We start from the raw sequence: 18,598 nt of genomic DNA, 5'->3' as shown, positions 1-18,598 counted from the left end.
AGACACCAGCTTAGTCCTGGTTCCCTTTCAAGACAGCTTTTGTCCAAGCTGCCTTGGTCCTGGCTGGGGGCAGGCAAGTATCTGGAGCTCTGGAAGGTTCCTGGCTTGTCTGTCTGCCTGGCCAGATCAAGGAAATTTTGCCAGCAGTGGTTGGGCAGGCAAAGATGCTGGAGATGAGGTCCTGGCTAAGCGAGCAGGGGGTGTCATGGACACTGAGCAGCCAGACAGGAGGACCCCACACCCCCTCCCAATAAGAGTAGGGTGGGATCCTCTTTCAGGTGCATGCTGGGCCCTGGGAAGACCTTTTGCTAACCAGGCACTGTCTTCCATTTCCTCAGTCAAAGCCTCGGCTACAGATGAAGATGGTGAGCATGCTGATAGAGAAGGCTGCTCTGGATCTGCAGAAAAATCTCAAATCCCATTCCCCAAAGACCAAGTTCCCTCACAAGCAGCTGCGCCAGAGCCTTGTCGAGTGAGTAGGGACTCCCATCCCCATCTCCAGGTGCCCCGTGGGAAACACCCAGCAATGTCCTCCTCTTCTGAGAGCTCCTTGTGTCTGCAGAGCTGGGAATAGCCTAGAATTCAGAGAGGCTCTTGTCCCGGTGGCTGGGACACACTATGTGTCAGCAGCTGAGTGCCCTCCCTTCCCCAGCACCACGCTGAGCTTTGGACTGCTCAGCTCCCCACAGCTGTGGGGTTCTGTCCCTAGAGCTGAGGGGACCCACTGCAGACCTTCAAGCCCTTCTAGACAGCATAAATTCTGTCCCTGATGACTAGCTCTGAAAGAGATAATTCCCAGCTGATGCCTTGGTTCCAACTAACAGAGCACGCTAAACAAAAGGAGAAGGGAACTGCACATGTCAGCAAACCCTTTAAAACCCTAAATCAGATGACTTGAATCCTGGTGGGGTGGCAGGGGTTAACTCGGTAACTTGGTCCCTCCCTTTGCACCATCATGATGCAGCTCAAGCACAGGAGGCTTCAATTGAGGAAGAAGATGCTCTGCAGAACAGATCAGGTGATCTGGTTGCAGAGCAATGAAGATTTGCTGTGGAGGCAAATCTTATTCCTAGGCCCCAAAACAATTTCAGGCTCAGGCTGTACAACAGGCTAAGTAATTTCACTGAGACCAGTGGAGGCCCAGTGGACTCACCTGTACTGGCTTTTCATAGCAGAGAAACTGTGACCAGTGTCCATTTTAAACTACTTTTATTTTCATGTACCATTGGTAGCTGATAAAACCTAGGACCTGCACTCCCTGTGACTTCCCAAAGTCATTGCCAGGAGGTCAGGCCTCAGGTTTCATAGACTTGAGCTGAGTTTTTACAGCACTGAATAAAGAAATAGCCACTTTGTTTCCTCTGTCCAGGTGGACATGTAGGCAGGCTGTGGTTTAAGGACTGTCCTTACTCCTTCTTGCAGAATTGAGCTGCCCGAGTATGTCCTGGACATGGGCACTGTCCTTAAGGGTTTCACTGAGAGACGCACTCTGGAGATCACCAACCCAGGGCAGATCCCAGTGTCCTTCCAGGTTGATGTATCTGTCCTGCAGGACACAGGTAAGCAGTGCTGGAGACACTTCCTGTGGGCATGAAGGAGGTGTCTCAGACAAACTAGCTTAAGCCACTGAACTTGGGGAGGTTTTTCAGCTTTTTCTTCTCAGTCCCCTTGCTGGGAGCTTCAGAGGCAGAATTCTCCTGTCCAGCCATGCCCAGGGACCTGGCCTGCCTACAACTGCCCTGACACTCCAGTGTGGGGGCCAGATGGGCTCATCACCCTGGTCACCTCTCAGCATCTTCTGCCCTTGGCTCCCATGAGCATCAAGTTTCTTTGGGCGCTCTGTGAGCTTGTTTTGCAAACCAGTGAGGTCTGCTGTGTTTTGGAAGTGCTTTGTTTGGAATTCACACTGTCACAGCACTTGTATTCAGCCTTTATTGAGGAAACAGCCTGTGAGATCCTCTGGTGGATCAAAAGAGACTCCTAAAAGAGGCCTTGAGGCAAGGCTGCACTTCCATCACACAGTGGCTCGCTGTGTCTGAGAGGCGTTCATGTGTACTCTTTAAGTTTTTGTCCAGGTCACAGCACAGCATGAGGTTTTTCCCAGACCTCTCAGCCAGGACACCTGTAAGGCCTTAACATGCTTATGACACATTTCTTGTGTATCTCAGCTGCTTTGTTTTCATCTGTTCAAGGTTTCAGAGTGGACAGGGACAAGATGAAGAGCCTGCCCTACAGGCACACCCTACCATTTGAAGTGTGCTTTGAAAGTGCCCAGCAACCGCAGGGTGATGTGGATGTGCTGCTGCCCATACAGGTACCACAGCTCTTGGGGCAAGCAGCAGGCTGGGCACAGCAGCAGGTGTCACCTGCACCTTCTGCTGAATTCTCTGTCCTTCTACAGGTAACAAAGGGCCCCATGTTTCACATCCGCCTCCGTGCCACTGTGTTGGAACTGTCGCTCGACCTCTCCAAGAACACACTGCAGTTCTCCGATATCCTCGTTGGGCAGTGCCAGGTTGAGACAGTCCGGCTCTACAACTGGTTCCAAGTACCCTGCAAATGGTTTATTACTGACATCAAGCCTGTTAGGAAGGTAAAGCACAGGCAACATTGAACATGTAACTTCTTGGTTGAATTTTCTTTTTATCTCTTACCTTTCTGCTCCTGTGGTTGCCCAAGCACTTGGGTCTATGGCGTGTTTGAGGAATCTTCTGAGGGTCTAGATCAAGACTGGTTTTCCTGGACCTGTTCTATTAGCTGCTGTTTGCTTTTCTGCCATCTTCACCCATTCCTCCTCCTCTGAGGACAGTAGTTCCCTCTGCCTGCCCTGTTTACAGGTTTTCCCTCCAGCTCTAGGCTATGGGGGCCACACTTGGTTTGGCTATATATGTATATATCTCTGATATCTGATATCATATATGTATATATATATATATATATATACTGATATCTGTGAGGCTCTGTCCTCCAACTAAGGAGACCTCACACCATTGGTTTCTGTGTCCAGAGCAATCAACTCAGATACATGACACCAGAGCAACGTCAGGAGCAGCAGGCGCTGGAGGAAGGGCGCTGTCCCTTTGAAGTGACGCCCTCCAAAGGAACCCTTGATGCAGGAAAGTGGCAGGACTTGCAAATCCAGTTTACACCCAAGGAGGAGGTGAGATTGGCAGCTGTCAGCCCAGGAGGCCTGTCAGGGCTATGTGGAAATGAGGGCCTGCTGCAGAGAGTGTGATATGAGCTCTGCCTTCACAGGGGGCTTTCTGCAAGCCCTGTGTTCAGTGTGGCTCAGTTCACCCCACAGAGCACTCCTGGGAGAAGAGCTCTGAAATGCCCTCAGGTGTCGCTAGAGGACACAAAGTATAGCAAAGGGTTCCTACAAATCACACACACAGCAACCAGCTTTCGTGAAGAAGCTTTTATTTCTGGGTTTTGTTAACTCTTGTATAAGCTGTTTCGATCAGGTCACCCTGATTGGTAGACGGAGCAACACCTTTCTCCTCCCATTGGTGGGACAAGAGAGAAAACACTCAGAACATCCGTGTCTTGTTTTGGAAAAGCAGACTCTTACTTACACAAACAGTCTGTAAGCGAGGAAAGATTCTCAAGACTTTTCCTTGGGAACAATCAGCTCCTGAGAGCTTGAAATTCTGTCAGGTTCAGAAATCATGTCTACACACAGGGAGCTTGCACAGAGAGCATCAGGGCTCTGTGGCTGCCTCTCGGCACAGGGGAGGGATGTGCCCAGCTCCCCTCAGCCTCCCCCTTGCCTGGCTGTGTTTGCAGCTGTGACACTCGGTGCAGAGCAGCTGCACACTCGCAGAGGATAATCCTGGAATGGCTGCTCTAGGCCCATCCTGCTGCAGAACTGACTGGCAAAACAGCCACCAGACACCTTCCTGAGCATGGCAGGACAGTCACCTGTAGTGGTGTGCTGCCAGCAGTCAGTCCCTGGGGCTCTGGCCTGCCTGCACATTCCCACCCAGCTGGGGATTCAACTTAAAAGGATGGAGCATTCCCAAAAGTAGTTTGCCTGGGGCTGCTGGGTCTTGGAAACTGACAGAGTGTACCAGTATGGACACAAGTGCTTCTGTGCCCGCAGACAGTCCCAGGGACCTTTTAATTGCTCAAGAGATGTAACCATCTTGTGTCTGGCTTTGATCAGAGCCAAACACTAAGCAGACAAGGTGACCCTTATTTCTGGCCAGCGAGAGCTCATTTGCCTCTCTCCTGGAGCTGGCGTTTGCCTGATGCAGCAGTGCCAGGACTGGGTGTGGACACTGTAACCCCGGGGCCCTTCTCTTGAGCACTGCACTCCTGCATGACTGGGTGAAAACGCCTGGCACTCCATTGTCCATCCATCTGATACCCAATACCCAGTTACAGTGCACACCAGGACTCATCCCAGTTACTCACACCCAGACACAGGCACTGTAGTCCCTCACATAAGAAAACACCTGGTTTCTGTTCACCTTGGAGGGACTGGTAACACCCTGATCTTGGGGCAAACATTGTATTTGGGGTCCTGTCACCTGGGACTTCATGGATGAGTTCTCTGCACTTTTGTCTTTTCAGAAGTCTTACCAGAATGAGCTGAAGCTCAACATTTGTGGGAGCAGCAATCACTTAAAGCTGCACCTCTCAGGACAAGGTCTGGAGCCACGGTTGGAGTTCAGTCCCCCAGCACTAAAGATGGGATGGGTGCTGGTGGACAGCGATGGGGTGGAGGCCACAGTGGTGGTGAAGAACCCATGCGAATTCCCCATCGAGTTTTACTCCCTGGATTTTGACGAGCAGTACCTTGAGGAGGAGAAGGTGAGAAGGCAGGTCTGGTCCCCGTGTACATGCTGCCCAAGCTTCACAGCACTCCCGCATTCCCAGGCTTGTGCCAGGGAGATGGAGGCAATCTCCAGGGCAAAGCCATCTCTGCTGACATGCTGTGGCAGGTTGGGAGGAAGGGAGGAGACAGAAAACGGGGTTGTTTGAGTGTGTGTGATGAAAGGTGAGAAAAGGAATCTTGCATATGGTTTCTCTTCCCTACACGCACAGATCCTGCGGATGGCAGTCGGGTCTGAGTACCAAAATACCTTTTTAATGCCTCCACGTGCCGTGGGTGGGATGCTGCCCCCAGAGGTGCTGGAGGACTATGAAGCACAGAAGAGTCTGAAGGCTCAACAGGAAGAGCTCAAGGCTATGGCAGAGGCTGAGGCCATGGCTGAGCCTGAGGCTGAGGTCAAGTCTATGGACAAGGCAGCACCAGGTCAGAAAACCAGTGAGGGTTTGGTGGTGTCTGTTTTGACCGTGGTCACAGCAGGAAGTCCAGCCCTTACACCCTGGACTTGCTGTCACCTTGTTCTCCAGGGAAGGCCCATGCTTTTAGCAGCTGTCTGTTCCCCAGCTTGGTGGGGGAACTCTTGGTGAAGGGCTGTGGCATTGTCTACCAACCGTGAGAGTAGCCAAAGCAAGCTCCTATCTGTCTGCCCTAGACTGGGGAAATAATCAGGCTATTCCCTTGTGTCCCTTAGCCACTAAGACTAGGATTGGATGAGTTCTTCAGCCAGTAGAACCAGGTCTAATATCAGTGGCTCTTTTATATTTGCACCTTCCTAGCAACAAAAGAACAAGCTCATGTTGCTTTCACTAAGTCTCCTTTCCTGGGATCTGAGGAGGTGGGAAGGATGGTAAGGATCAAAGGTAGGCAGAAGGCTGACTTTTCCCCCTGGTTTTGCACTGCAGCAGAAGCTCTCACATCCTGTCCTGAGCCCATGAAGAAAATGACTGAGGATCCTATCTCTCGGGCTGTCATGCGCCACCTGGGCATTGACCCATCTTCAGAGAGGCGTAAAGCACAGCGGCGCAAAGGGATCGTTGTCATCGTCCATGGGTCACCCCGGGCAGGTACGTGAGCTGCAGTCCTGGGCTGCAGGGAGAGGGGCAAGCAGGAGAAATGCATCTTGGTGGACCATGGTGCTTAAGGCAAAGTCCTCAGCTGAACAGGGGGTGGAGATGATCCTGTTGGCTCTAGAATTCAGAGCTTGTGACCACGCTCCAGCTGCCTTCCTCATGGCCTCCCTTGGAGGGACACTTGCTTTCCCACTGTCCTTTTAAGTCTGAAATCTTGTTGGAGATTTTTCCAGGGCCTGTCCCTGTAATGTGCACTCATGTGCGAGTGTCACCCAGCAGCCCTCCTCTCTCTCTCAGGGAAGACACAGGTAGCAGCAGGCCTGTGTCACTATTACGATGCTGCCTGCTTGTCCATTGACACCGTGGTGAAAGAGGCCATCGCCAACCATCGAAGCCAAGCAGGGCTCTGTGCCCGGGAACTTTGCACCAAGGCTGCCATGGAGCCAAAAGGCGAAGACAAAGATAGTCCTGGTAAGGAGAAATGCTGGACCCAGAGCCAGTGCTTGGGAAACCCACCATGACTGTCCGCTTCTGTTTACTCAGAGCGGCAGTTTTTCAGTCCTTGGGTCTCTTAGGGAACATGGGTAAAGTGCATCTCTGCCTTGTCTGAAAAAAAAATCATTTATTTTTAACAGCTCAGTCAGGGGTTCTTGTATACCCCCCTTTGCTGCCATTCTTGGCACATGTTCCTTTTTCTAGGGGTGGTGAAACATGCCTGCCTCTTTCCCAAATACTTTCTATTTCCTCAAAGCTGAATCAAGCTTTCTCCTCATGGGCATCTGGCAGAACTGCTGCCCACTTTAACAAAGAAAAAGCCTTCCAAGTGGCTCAATAAGCACAAGAGGACTAACTATGAGTGTAACCTTACAAACTAGAGGAAAGGAAGGACAGGCTCCCAGAGGAATTTCCAATGAGAGACATGCTAGAGATGAGCTCTTTTCTCCAGAGATTTGCCTATGCCCACTGTCAGGTTATACAGCTCATGCATGTTGGGATGTTCTCCATGTGAGACTGGAGACTTGTATGAAATTTACTGGGCAGCTGGTACCCTGAGCCCTGCAGGGTGAGGCCAGGCCTGGCTCGGTGCAGGGGGAAGTTTGGCGCTGCTCAGTTTTGAACCTGGCTGGGTTGGGAGCTGGTGGAAGGAAGAAGACTCTGGGTCCCAGCTGGGGTTTTCCCACAGGGTGGATTTAGCTTCCGTGGAGACGGATGATGCAAGTGGGGCAGGGCTGCAGGTCTCCACATGAGAATGCAGGATGGGTGCGGTGTATGGAAACAATGGTTCTGGAGAACGAATGTTTGGCTCGATCCATACGGGAACTGCTGTACAATCAGTGTCACCTGCAGGCACAGTTGTTAGGAGGGACGTAGTGCTGGCTTTAAAATCAAGTATGGGATGGCATGCTGGTAAGAGAAGCAGGGAAGGAGCTGCTTCTGGGGAGCAGTGCTGCCAGTGCCCAGAAGACTGGGGAAAAAGTGCCATGTTCATTCCAGGGCCCAAGGTTGTGCTCATTGTGATGAAAAGGTGCCTACTGGCTTTTCAAAGACCCCTTAAACCATCTGTCCCCTGTGCAGATAAAAAGTCTCAGACCAAGAATAAACAAGCCTCTGGGGAAAAAGTCAATAAGAAGAATGCCAAAAGCAAGAACACTCCAGCCAGCAAACTTGAGGTAAACATGATTTGTCCTGGTTGATGCCTGGGACCTTTGCATTGTCCTTGAGATGGGCAGGGGCTGCTTACAGAGGAGGCTCTGTCCCAGCCAGGGCCTGGTATGTGGGTCCATGGTGTCAAGCCCAGCTGGCAGGCTGGGCATGACTGGGGCTGGGAATGTGCTCTGGCAGAAAACTCCACTGTTTCTCAGTGGTTTGCTGGCAAAGTGTGTTCCTGGCTAGTGTGACTGCACGCAGTGAGCAAAGTGCTGGGAGGCTGCACTGGGGGCTTGCAAGCTTGGATCTCAGCTGGCCAAGGGATGGGCCCTCCAGGACCATCCCCTGGAGCCCCTGCACTGCAGGGCTGTTCTGGTCTCCGTTGGTGAGGAACCCCAGCTCCAAGCCCAGCAGTGGGAGTTGTTTGGGGCTTTCCACCATGGTTTATTTTCCTTACAATGGTCCACGTTACAGTTCACAGCTTCCACTGCTCCTGCGCCGCAGCAGCTGAACATCATCAGCAGTCATGGGGAAGAGCTGAATTGCTTGAGCTGTGTGCTGCCTGAGGACCTGCTGGTGGACATCCTCTGTGAGAGGCTGAAGGTGTGTGGGGTGGGGGAAAAGGAGACATTCCTGCTCCAGAGAGACAGGCACTGAGGTACGACTCAGAGAGGAGGAGGAGGAGGTGGTCTGTACACACTGCTGGAGGATCCTGGACTGTGTGCAGGGAACCCTGGGGGAAACTGCAGATGCCCATAGTTGGCAGAGCCTAAGGACAGATCCAAGCTGCTCTTAGCTAATGCACTTGGAACAAGGGCAGCTGGTGCCCTGTGACATCTGGGTTTACTGTCCAGCTGCGAGCCCCCTGCGTGCAACGACTGACTTACTCTTCCCTTTATTTGCAGAGTGAAGACTGCTACAAGGGAGTGGTTTTTGATGGCTTGGAGAGCCTCTTCACAAGCAGCCTGGAATCTTCCCTGCTCTGTGTACTCAAAGCTGTCAAGAACCGTCGTCATATCTTCATGGTGAACCTGCATCATGATTATGCTTCTTGCAAAGCCCAGGAAGAAGCTAAAAGAAAGAGGGAGGAAGCTAAAAGAGAGGAGGAAGGTGAGATACCTCTGTTTCTCTCAAATCTCTCTCAAGCCCTCAGCCTTATCTCTGTGTATCTGTGTTTGCAGCAGGGCTTGTAAGAAATGTTTTTATTAATCTTTCCACCTTCTGGCTCAGTGTAATCAGCACTCATCTTATGAGTTGCAGGAGATCAGAAGTTTTACGACTCATCCTAATCTGTAACATTAAAGCCTGGGCACAAGTGCAAGCTGCTGTAGTTCAGTGACAAACGACTGTCCTCAGCCTTGGTGCAATTAAGCCAGGCAAAGCACAGGAACTCACTGCCTGGCCATAGTTTGGGGGATTGTCTGAATTTTGGAGCAGGGGTATGAGCTCCTCAGCATCTCCTGGTATGGTAGGCTGAGTTGGGAAAAGCTGTGAATCCTTGCAGCTGACCCAGAGCACCCAGCTCTGCTTGCAGTCACTCATGGTTTCTCCTCTGGTTTGTGCTAAAGAACTGCGGTGGGAAAAAGCTTTTCAGAAGAAGATAAAACCTATCTTGAAAATGGATGAGGATGAATATGATGCTCTCCCTAAGAAGCAGAAAGCTCTAGTGGATAAAATGATCGTGAAACACAATCGTATGTGGAGGGAGAGGTGAGTAAGCCTTCCATGGGTTACTGCTCAGGGTAGTGTCTCTGGAGGGTTTCCCTGCTCCAAGGACCCTGAGCTCCGAGGTGTTTGATAGCAAAGGCCAAAAGCAACACAGGGATGGCCACTCTTAGCTCCCTGGCTTCCAAGAGAGGAGGGACCGTCTTCTGTTGACACAGAACATCTTCTTCTCTATTTTAGTGGTGAGCCCTCCCGGCTTAGATGCCGCCTGCAGGGAGCTGGGCTCTGGGCTTGCCTTGGCACTGCCTGTAGAAGTGTCTTTAAGTCCATGATGTTGATTTTCACCTTCTTGGTCATCTCCCTTCTTCACCAAAACAGTGGGATTGTGGTATGGGCGGGTGTGGGCCACAGACAAACCCTTGGTTTGGGTCCTGGTCCTGCCACAGATGAAGTCCTTGCAATGCTGATCTGCCAGGGTTCTCCTTATGGTGGGACACCACGCATAAAATCCCATGTCCTTTAGGCTTCCCTTCAGCTGCAGCAGTAGGCAAGCACAGGAGAAGCTCTGCTCCAGCAAGGCAGCCCAACGCAGGACACACAGGAAAAGTGTGGAGCTGGGAGGGGAGGCCGCTTAAAGCAAGCCTGTGTATCAGGACTTCTTTCAGCCCAGGCTGAAGTTGGTTTCACGGGAAGGAGATGGACAAGGCTGCTTCAAATCGTTTCCATGGCAGAGAGCACTAGTCTGTCTTGGTTCCAGCAGGAAAACTGGCTGACAAGAGCCTGTCTTGCAGGAGACGAGTTCCTGCAGCCTTTGCTTTCTGACTGATTGGATTATTCTCATTAAGGAGCAGGCTATGCCCAGGGAGAAGGGGGCTGAATGAGCTGAGTGAGAATTGTAAGAGGCATAAAGAGATGTTAGCTGCTTATGTGATCTGGTTTAAACTGGGAAATCAAGAGAGGAAGGGCGTTTCCAGGCATCAGTGCAGACAGCTGGGGGATCAGCCTTTAGCAGTGGGCTGGAGGTGTCTGGGTGTGCTTTAAGAGGGAGGCTGCACAGTTGAGACCTTATGATGGCATGTCTTAGGTTTGGCTGGTCCTGGAGGTCCCCTTCTACAATTCTCCTCACTTGGGATGTCCCCAGCCTCTGTGGGTAGAGGAAAATTCACAGAAATGGTCTCGTGGTTCTGCCTGGCCTCAGGGTCAAGGATTAAGGTGCAGGGCCAGCCAGGACTAGTGAGCCCAGGTTTCTGGTGGTGACTCTCAGTGATGTTTTCTGTTTTGTTTGCCGAAGGGAGCGGAAGCAGCTGGCTAAAAAGCTTGAGGAGGAGGCAAAAGCCTTAGAGGAGGAAGAGAGGCGGAAGGAGGAAGAGCGGCAGAGGGAGGAAGAGAGGCTGAAGGAGGAAGAGAAGCAGAAGAAGGAAAAGAAGGGCGTCTCCATGGGGAAGCAGCCTGCAAAACCAGAGGATAAAACCAAAGTCCCAGAGAAGGGAGAAACTAAAGCCCCAGAGAAGGCAGAAACCAAAGCCCCAAAGAAGGGGGAAAGCAAAACCCCGGAGAAGGAGAACAAAGCTCCAGAGAAGGGAGAAACCGAAGCCCCAGAGCAGGGGGAAACCAAAATCCCAGAGGACCCAGCTGAGATGGAGAAGAACTTGATCCAGAGATTTGAGATCTATGAGTCATCACAGCAGAACGTTGTGCAGGTTTTCTCCTACTGGAACAGGGTTCAGGGTACTGTGCAGTTACCTGTGATTCAGAAGGGAAACAAGTCCCAGCCTTCATCTGAAAACAAAGGTCAGAAGAGCAGTAAGCCACAGGAGAAGGTGGAGAAGAAGCCTGAACAAAAGCAGGGAGACCAAAGGAGTCTTCAGTCATCTCATCTGGAGACACCAAGCAAAGTTGCAGAAGAGGCAGTCAGAGACAAGCATGTCGGGGTGCCATGCCTGGACATCCCGGTCACAAATCCAAAGGCCATGATTAGGTGGATCCTGAGGAAAGGGAGGCTGCCAACGGCAGCCCAGGTAAAAACCCCTGCAAGGCTCAGATCTTGAGCTTGCCGTGACTTTGGACCCTGGAGCATTGTGTCCTCCCAGGTGAAAATGGCACAGAGCCTTGATGTTCCAGACCCTTGATGATGTTCCACAATGACTCTGTAGCATCTGTGTGGATGGGGAGGTTATCACCATCCCTCAGACGGGCAGAAAGTGGGAGAGCTCTGTGTACAAGTATCCCATCTGTTCAGAGTCTCCCAGCCTGGAAATCATTATGAACTGTCCCAGGACAGGGCAGCTCATGGTCATTGTTTTCTTCAGCTGAGTCACTCAGGAGAGTTTTGTCTCCCAGTACCGCTTGTAGCTCTTGCCTCTGCTTTGGAGCCTGCTCACTCCACTGGGCATAACAAAGCACTTGTCCTTCATATAAATCAAAAACCCCATTGCCTAAAGCTCAGTGCCTTTAAAGGAGTTGTGAGGATGAAGGTGACAGAACTACAAACAGGATTTTCTCCTCTGTTTTAGATGCTGAAATATTTGGGACTGCATCCCAAAGGGCCTCGCCTTCCCCCTGCTGCTGTCCTCTCCATAGTCGACTACCCAGAGGAGCGGCTGGGCTCTGCAGAGCATGTGAAGCCCTTCACCATTGCTGCACCAGAAGACAATCTGGTGGGTACTCCAGTGGTGCTGGCACTGAAGGTGCCAGGGCACAGACCAGGCTAGATGGGGACACGTGGGACAGGTTGGATGGAGAAGGATCATTGTGGAGAGGTAGTGAAGATGTGATGGGGCCCCGTGTCTGCAGGTGTCCTTTCTGTCAAGGATGTGACAATATGAACAGCTCTGATGGGGACAGAGCAGTTCTGTAAGACAAGAGGGAAAAAAATCACTTTAAACCGTCAGCTTCCTTTGAGGAGAGGGTCCTGAGTGAGAAGGGGTGTCCTAGGCAAAACAAACACCAATAAGGAGGACCAAGTTCATGGGAGGTGAACTCATTTATTTATTCTCTCTTCCAGTGGTGAACAAACCCCCATTTTGCTTTCCAGGATGGGAATGTCTCAGGGCTCACCTCTCCCTCCCTTTTCTCTCTCCCCTTAGGCCAAGGCCCCAGAAGAAAAGGGCAGTTCTGCTGAGGACCAGCCAAAGAAGAGTAAAGCAGCCAGCAGAGTCAAGTCTACAAAGAAGAACCAGGTCTCTACAGAGAGAACAGAAAGTCCCCGGGATTCCTCCACAACAAGGTCCAAAAGTGCGCTGAAAAGTGCCTCCATCCCCACAGAATTCCTCAGGTGAGCTGCACAGGAGGAGGTGATGCCTCTGCTTCTTGGTCCTCTTGCCAAACAAGGTCCATCGTCCCCAGCTGCACAGGGACCCTGTGCCAGTGCCTCCATGGGATGGCCAGTGCACCCTCCTTGTTTCATTTGCTCCTCAGCAATGTCTGAAGCCTCCTCTTTAATTGCCAGGCTGAAACGGTACCGGTGGATAGTGCCTGCCCTCGGTGAGGTGGAACTGAAGGTCCATTTCTCCACCAAAAAGCCAGGGAAGTTTGAGCAGACGCTGAGGTTTGAGCTGGTGGGGACAAAGCGGCAGTACGAGCTGCCCTGCAGTGGCACCGGCCTGTACCCCAGCATCAGCCAGAACCCACGGTAAGGCTGGCCCCTGGCAGCCTCCCACACTGCTGCCCCCGAGCTCACAGCCAGGGCTGCTCCTTGGGCATTCTGGCCTGGCCACATGGTGCTGCCTGACGTCACCCAGCATCTCTTTCTGTGCTGGGAGCTGGGAAGGCAGATGGTCCCTGAGCCACCAGGATGGGTTATGGCTTTCTGACTGCATTTCCTACCTGGAGCATCTCATAGCTCCTCCTTCCCTGCTTTCTCTGCCCAGGCTGGTGTTTCCAGAGTGGAGGAAGACCATGGAGGAAGGTGAAATCATCTTCAAGGAGTATGTTGAGAGCACCAAGCAATTCCACTTTGGACCGCTGCTGTGTGGGAAATCGAGAGAGTGGTATGTGCTCCCTGCTGGCCTTTGTACTTTTCTGGACACGCTTGGAGACGTGCTGTGCTGGTGGCACAGTCCAGGGCAGTCCCTGGCAGAGTCCTGGCAGACACATGGGTTTGAAGGAACACACAGTGTTGTAGTTCGTTTATTTAATTTTGTTAAGAATATGTTAAAACTTGTTAGTATGTTCTTGTTTCCCCCTGTTGATTGTAATGGTTTAGCCCCAGTTGTCTATTATATAAACCCCTCCCAATTTTCCTGAATGTTCCCCGTCAATCGCCTTTACCCTGCCCCATCTCCCCATCCATCACTGTAAACCCCACCTCTCCTTCCAGCTCCTTCCATGTACCTCATCCCTTCCTCGATGTGTTATTGGTTGTTATGTTATGTTCCCACCTTCTCTGTATCCCCATCGGTCCCTGACATTGTAACCTCCTCCCCTTACCCCTCCCTCCGTGAGCTCCCATTGGATCCTGGACTGTGCCCGCCCCTGAGATAAAACCCAGTGCAGAGCCGTGCCCTGGGCTCTCTCCAGTGCTATTTCGTCCCAGCCCAAACACTTGTGTTCATCCCCTCTCCTTAATAAACCTGTTCCTGGGAAGTACAGCGGAGTCAGTCTCCTCCATCCTTTCGCCACTACCCACAACGCCTGAATTGGCAGAGCCCGGCAGGATTCAGCGCTCTAAAGGTTCTGCAGTGGGGTCGCCTTTCCCCTGCAGCTCCCCGCTCCTGGCGACTGCCCGTGCCGGAGTGGCACCGCAGAGCTAGCCCGGAGCTCCGGTGTGGCCAAAGAGCAGCGTCACACAGATCTGTGTACTTGAGCAGATAAGAGGCAAATGAGCCTTGGAGGAGCTGCTCTGCCTGCCTAGTGGCTGCCTTGGTGGCCAGAGCCACATGCTGTTGCCAGCCCAAGGTGACTTCACATCTCAGCTTCACCCCTTAGAAAATAAAGTTTGTGGTGTTTTTTGAAGTGCCTTGAGCTCTGCAGGTAGCCTGTTTGAGCAATTATTCTGTAGATGGTTTTGTAAATTTTTCATTAACCTGTAATTATTAATAAGATTTTTTTATTCACCTGCCAATCGGTGTCGGGGGGAATGTACAGCAGGAATTACATTTTCCTGTAATGACGTTGCATCATCACTGCTGGATAAAGTCTTCCTGAACACATTGCCATTGAAGCTATTGTGTATTTCTACTTTTACTGTCACTTTTTAAAAATAATATTAAGTTCTTGTCTTCATGGGAGCTCTGGAGTGCTAGGGCTATTTTGACAACCCAAAGGAATGAGGTCAAAATAGTTTAAAAAACAGACAATCTTTAGCCAAGTCAACAGATGGGCTGGGATTTCTGTTTGCCTCTTTAACCCTTTCACTCCAAAGTAATTTCCACACCTGAGAGAAGGGTCATTTGTTATCTTCTTGCATTCCTCTTGGGAATTGATGCTTTATATTTCTTTCTCAGACTTTGAGCTAACTCATGAAATTCAAAGAAGTTTCATGGCTTTTATGAAAAATATTAGCTAAACTCTTCTTCCGAAAGCCTTTCTTTATACCCTGCAGGGAAGGCACCCCAAGAAAGAAGGGAAAGAGCCCATGTGGCTCGTGTGCTGTTATTTTCTTGGCACCTTTGAATTTATGTTGTATCAAAAACTCTTGAAGTGGCCTGAGCATCATCAGGCTTCTGGGGTGGAAGGCACCAAGTACAGGGGAAGGCATCAAAGTCAGGCAAGGATGAGCACACGCCCACGCCCCTGGCTGGGATCCACTTCCCTCACTTGTTTGTTAGAGCAGGGTCTTCCAGCACCGCTTCCTCGGCTGCACACGGTGCTTTCCTCGATGCGTGGCAAAGGCAACAGTCTCCTCTGCAGCCTTTTCCCCTTTTGTGAACAGGTACAAGGCCCAGAACTGTCCTGGCAACTCGGAGAATATAACCATCCTCAACAACTCCCCCATGGACATAGAGGTCCAGTTCTTCTTTGAGGATGTTGAGAAAGCAGAGACGTTCCTTTTGGATCCTCCCAGCATGACACTGAAACCAAACGAGAAGCAGGTAGGAGAAGGGCAGGTAGAGCAGGCACCATAGAAGTAAGTGCCCAGGAGCTGCTGCTCCTGCTCACACACAGTGCTCTTTCTGTTTGTTTCCATGGGGCCGGGTCCAGGAGCTGACCATTTGGGCATACCCCACTTCCCCTGGCTTCCTGGAAGACAAGCTCATCTGCTGCATTGACAAGAACCCAGAGCCAGTGGTCTTCAGCCTGTGCTGCCATGGGGTGCATGTGAAGCTGGAGGTCAGCCCCCTGGAGCTGTCTTTTGACCAGCTGCTTCTGCACAGGTCAGTCATCCCACATGCACTCCAAGACTTGTGACAAAGACAGAACGTTTGACTCTGCTTTCCAGGGCTGGGATGGAGCTGCTCCAAGTTGCATTCAGTGGCGAGGCTGGTGTGACCAGCCAGCAGCTGATGCCAAGTGCCTCCTGTTTCTGCAGGACTGACAGCAGGACCTTGGTCCTGAAAAACAACACCCTACTGCCCATGGCCTGGCAGCTCAGTGGGCTGGATGACCTTGTTGAGGACTTCTCCTTGTCACAAGACAACGGCACCATTGATCCCGGCTCAGAGTTTGAAGTGACAGTGAATTTCAAGGCCCAGCAGATTGGCAGCATTGAGAAGACTCTCCGACTAGAGGTGAGAGGGACTGTGCCCTGCCTGGCACAGTGAGCAGCCACGTGCTCTTAGGGACAGAGTCAGGAAGAGCTGCTCCTGACAAACACAAGGGTGCTGTGACCCCAACTTCTGCCTCTACACAGCGTTTGCCAGAACATGCAGTGCATCCACATCCCCCCAGATAACCAGACACTGCACCCTGAGCCTGTAGCACAACCACCTTGGCCCTGTGAATGGTGGAAGGTCATTTGGTTGTACAGACTGCAGCGTGATCTCTGCATTCCTCTTGGACTTTGTCTGAACCTCTTGCATAATGCAACGCTCTCCCTCTGGGATTTTGTTCCCCATGGCTTAGGGGCTGCATTTCAGAGAGGGTGCTAGGTGATTGGAGAGGGTTGTCAATGCCACCTGCTCTGAGACACCTCACACTTCCTGTGGTTGTTCTTACATCCCTGTGCATCTCAAGGATGCTTTCCCTGCTGTAGCAGTGCAGAGTTGGGCTGATGGGGTTTATACTGCAGCAGAATCCCCCTGGGGCAGCCCATGAGATGAACAGGTTAGCAAAGCCTGGGTGTCCACCAACACTTGTGAAGCCAGGGAGGCCATAGGGGAAGCAACCAACAGAGATAAGGACTTAGAGGCAGTCTACCCAAAGAATAATCTGAACAGTGTTTGTTTCTTGCTGCCTCAGGTTTCAGATACAGAAAACATCCTGGGGATTGTTCAGGCTGAAAACATCATAATCTCTGCAGAGGTCTATGATGTTTTCCTGAGCATGGACCTGCCTGAAGGTCAGTGGATGTCTCCAACAAAGCACTGCAGGTTTACTGCATTACCTTGGGAGGCGGGAGACCAAAGCGGATGGGATGGGATGGGATGGGATGGGATGCAGGAATAGCATGGATACATAAAGCACATAGCCTGCAAGCTGTGTGAAATAAAGCATTGTCTGGGCACTGACAGCCTTAAGTCTGTCCCCTCTGAACTTTGAAGTGTGCAGCTTCATGTGCAGGTTGGTTTTGGGGGCTTTGAAACAACAGTAACATGAACACTCTACAACAGTAACTGCCACACTCTCAGCACAGCATACAAAGCAATTGGATTTGTGCTGGAAGCAAGGAAATGGAAACCGAGCTCCTTAGCTACTAAGCGTGCAGATATTTTGAGTAAGAAGAGAAAAGGCAGACAAGTAGCTGGAAAAGACTTCCAAGAACAGAAACTTGCTGAAAAGGGTTTTGTGCCAGGACCTCCATGTAGCTTGGGACCTGGTGTATTCTGCAGCAGCTCACAAATACCATGTCTGACATTGCTCTGCGGGTTTTCTGCAGGTCCAGATGGAGGCTTGGAATTTGGAACCATTAATGTCCTGGATAATGTGAAGAAAGTCCTGACTCTAAAGAACAAAGGGATATACAACATTGAGTACAGGTGAGTCCAGCTGCCTGGTGGTGAGCATTTCCTCGGGTTCCCAGGCCTGCATTCTCCCTCTGTCAATGGCTAGAACCTGTTTCCATGCTGGCTACCTCATGGTAAAGACAAAACCTGGGGTCTCTAATCTCAACTATTTTACCAGAGAATGCAGTCGCAAACCAGCAGTTCTTCAGAGCTCAGCAGGAACCCAAAGGAGAGCTCCAGAAATTTCAGCCACTGAAATGCTAAGATTCATTGCCTTTCTTTGATGGTCATCTCCTTTCTCTTTCTGAGACTCTGTAAAAGAGTGAACGAAAAGTTTTGGTGTCAAGGTTTCTTGCAGTAACCTTGTGATTGTCTGCACTCTGTCAAGATCCAGGATTCCCTGAGCAGAGCTGCACTCTCCCTTTTCTTTTTTTTATGGTCCTATGTAAAGTCCTGGCTGTGCTGGTGGCACCTCTACTTGTAACTGCAGAGATCTCAATTCCTTCCCTTTCTCCCCAGTTTCACGCTGAAGGGTGCAGGTCCCAGGATGCGAGACCTGGCGTCCCACTTCACTGTCAAGCCTCAGTCGGGCAAGCTGATCGCCTCCCAGCCTGGTGTCAATATTGAGATGTTCTTCCACCCCACAAGGGAAATCCTCATCAAGAACAGCCCCATCCTGTACTGCCAGGTGAGCTGCCTGGGCCAGGCTGTGTTACCACACGGTGTTTTGGGATCATAAACAGGATAGGTGTCTAATGGAAGGAGAATCCTCTCTCCTACATACATAAACAAAGTCAAAACCATTTGGGAGGCTTCCTAAGGGAGCTGAGAATCTGACTCTGGAGGAGGTGCTTTAACAGGGATGGGTGAACTGATGGAGGCCAGGGGTGGAGGCTGGGGACTGGGGTAGAGGACTGGCTGGCCCTCTTTGCTTTGTTTACCACCCCTTCCTGTGGACACAGGTGATAGATGCCATCTCAGGGGAAGGAGGCCAGACTGTCGCCAGCATCCCAGTGAAGGTGTCGGCAAAAGCTGTGTACAGCAAGTTCAGTATTGAGCCTGCCTCACCCATCAATTTCGGTGCCCTGATGAAGGGCAGCAAGAAGAGCCAGACTGTCGTGCTGGAGAACAAAGGCATGCTCAGCTTCAAATTCCGCATCCAACAAGCACCTGAGGATGCATCTTTATTGGAAAGCAAAAGGTACAGGAAGCCCTGCACCACCCTTCCTGCCTGAGGAGGCACCACCCCACGGCTGGCATGTGGCAAGCAGCCAGGAGACCTGGGCTAGCGCCCATTTGCATCCCTGCCTTGGGGAGAGGGAGCAAAACACGCCTCAGTG

General features: G+C 51.4%; 1 protein-coding gene across 1 annotated transcript in view; it reads left to right on the top strand.

Moving 5' to 3' along the window:
- Positions 1 to 18,598, top strand: part of LOC131582761 (hydrocephalus-inducing protein-like) — an 86,841-nt gene that overhangs the window by 57,450 nt on the left and 10,793 nt on the right. The window contains exons 27-52 of the mRNA XM_058846229.1: positions 339 to 472; positions 1,423 to 1,559; positions 2,193 to 2,314; positions 2,402 to 2,593; positions 3,008 to 3,160; positions 4,576 to 4,815; positions 5,050 to 5,260; positions 5,737 to 5,898; positions 6,202 to 6,375; positions 7,480 to 7,574; positions 8,026 to 8,156; positions 8,459 to 8,661; positions 9,138 to 9,232; positions 10,415 to 10,428; positions 10,508 to 11,234; positions 11,730 to 11,873; positions 12,303 to 12,490; positions 12,665 to 12,847; positions 13,086 to 13,205; positions 15,089 to 15,248; positions 15,358 to 15,530; positions 15,686 to 15,884; positions 16,555 to 16,654; positions 17,192 to 17,291; positions 17,778 to 17,946; positions 18,221 to 18,459. Coding sequence (XP_058702212.1) covers positions 339 to 472; positions 1,423 to 1,559; positions 2,193 to 2,314; positions 2,402 to 2,593; positions 3,008 to 3,160; positions 4,576 to 4,815; positions 5,050 to 5,260; positions 5,737 to 5,898; positions 6,202 to 6,375; positions 7,480 to 7,574; positions 8,026 to 8,156; positions 8,459 to 8,661; positions 9,138 to 9,232; positions 10,415 to 10,428; positions 10,508 to 11,234; positions 11,730 to 11,873; positions 12,303 to 12,490; positions 12,665 to 12,847; positions 13,086 to 13,205; positions 15,089 to 15,248; positions 15,358 to 15,530; positions 15,686 to 15,884; positions 16,555 to 16,654; positions 17,192 to 17,291; positions 17,778 to 17,946; positions 18,221 to 18,459 — 4,565 coding nt within the window. The remainder of the gene's footprint in view (positions 1 to 338; positions 473 to 1,422; positions 1,560 to 2,192; positions 2,315 to 2,401; positions 2,594 to 3,007; positions 3,161 to 4,575; positions 4,816 to 5,049; positions 5,261 to 5,736; positions 5,899 to 6,201; positions 6,376 to 7,479; positions 7,575 to 8,025; positions 8,157 to 8,458; positions 8,662 to 9,137; positions 9,233 to 10,414; positions 10,429 to 10,507; positions 11,235 to 11,729; positions 11,874 to 12,302; positions 12,491 to 12,664; positions 12,848 to 13,085; positions 13,206 to 15,088; positions 15,249 to 15,357; positions 15,531 to 15,685; positions 15,885 to 16,554; positions 16,655 to 17,191; positions 17,292 to 17,777; positions 17,947 to 18,220; positions 18,460 to 18,598) is intronic.

Source organism: Poecile atricapillus, chromosome 10, assembly GCF_030490865.1.
Source record: "Poecile atricapillus isolate bPoeAtr1 chromosome 10, bPoeAtr1.hap1, whole genome shotgun sequence".
Taxonomy (NCBI): domain Eukaryota; kingdom Metazoa; phylum Chordata; class Aves; order Passeriformes; family Paridae; genus Poecile; species Poecile atricapillus.
Note: the sequence above shows the minus strand (reverse complement) of the source record. Positions and strands in the feature narration are given on the sequence as shown.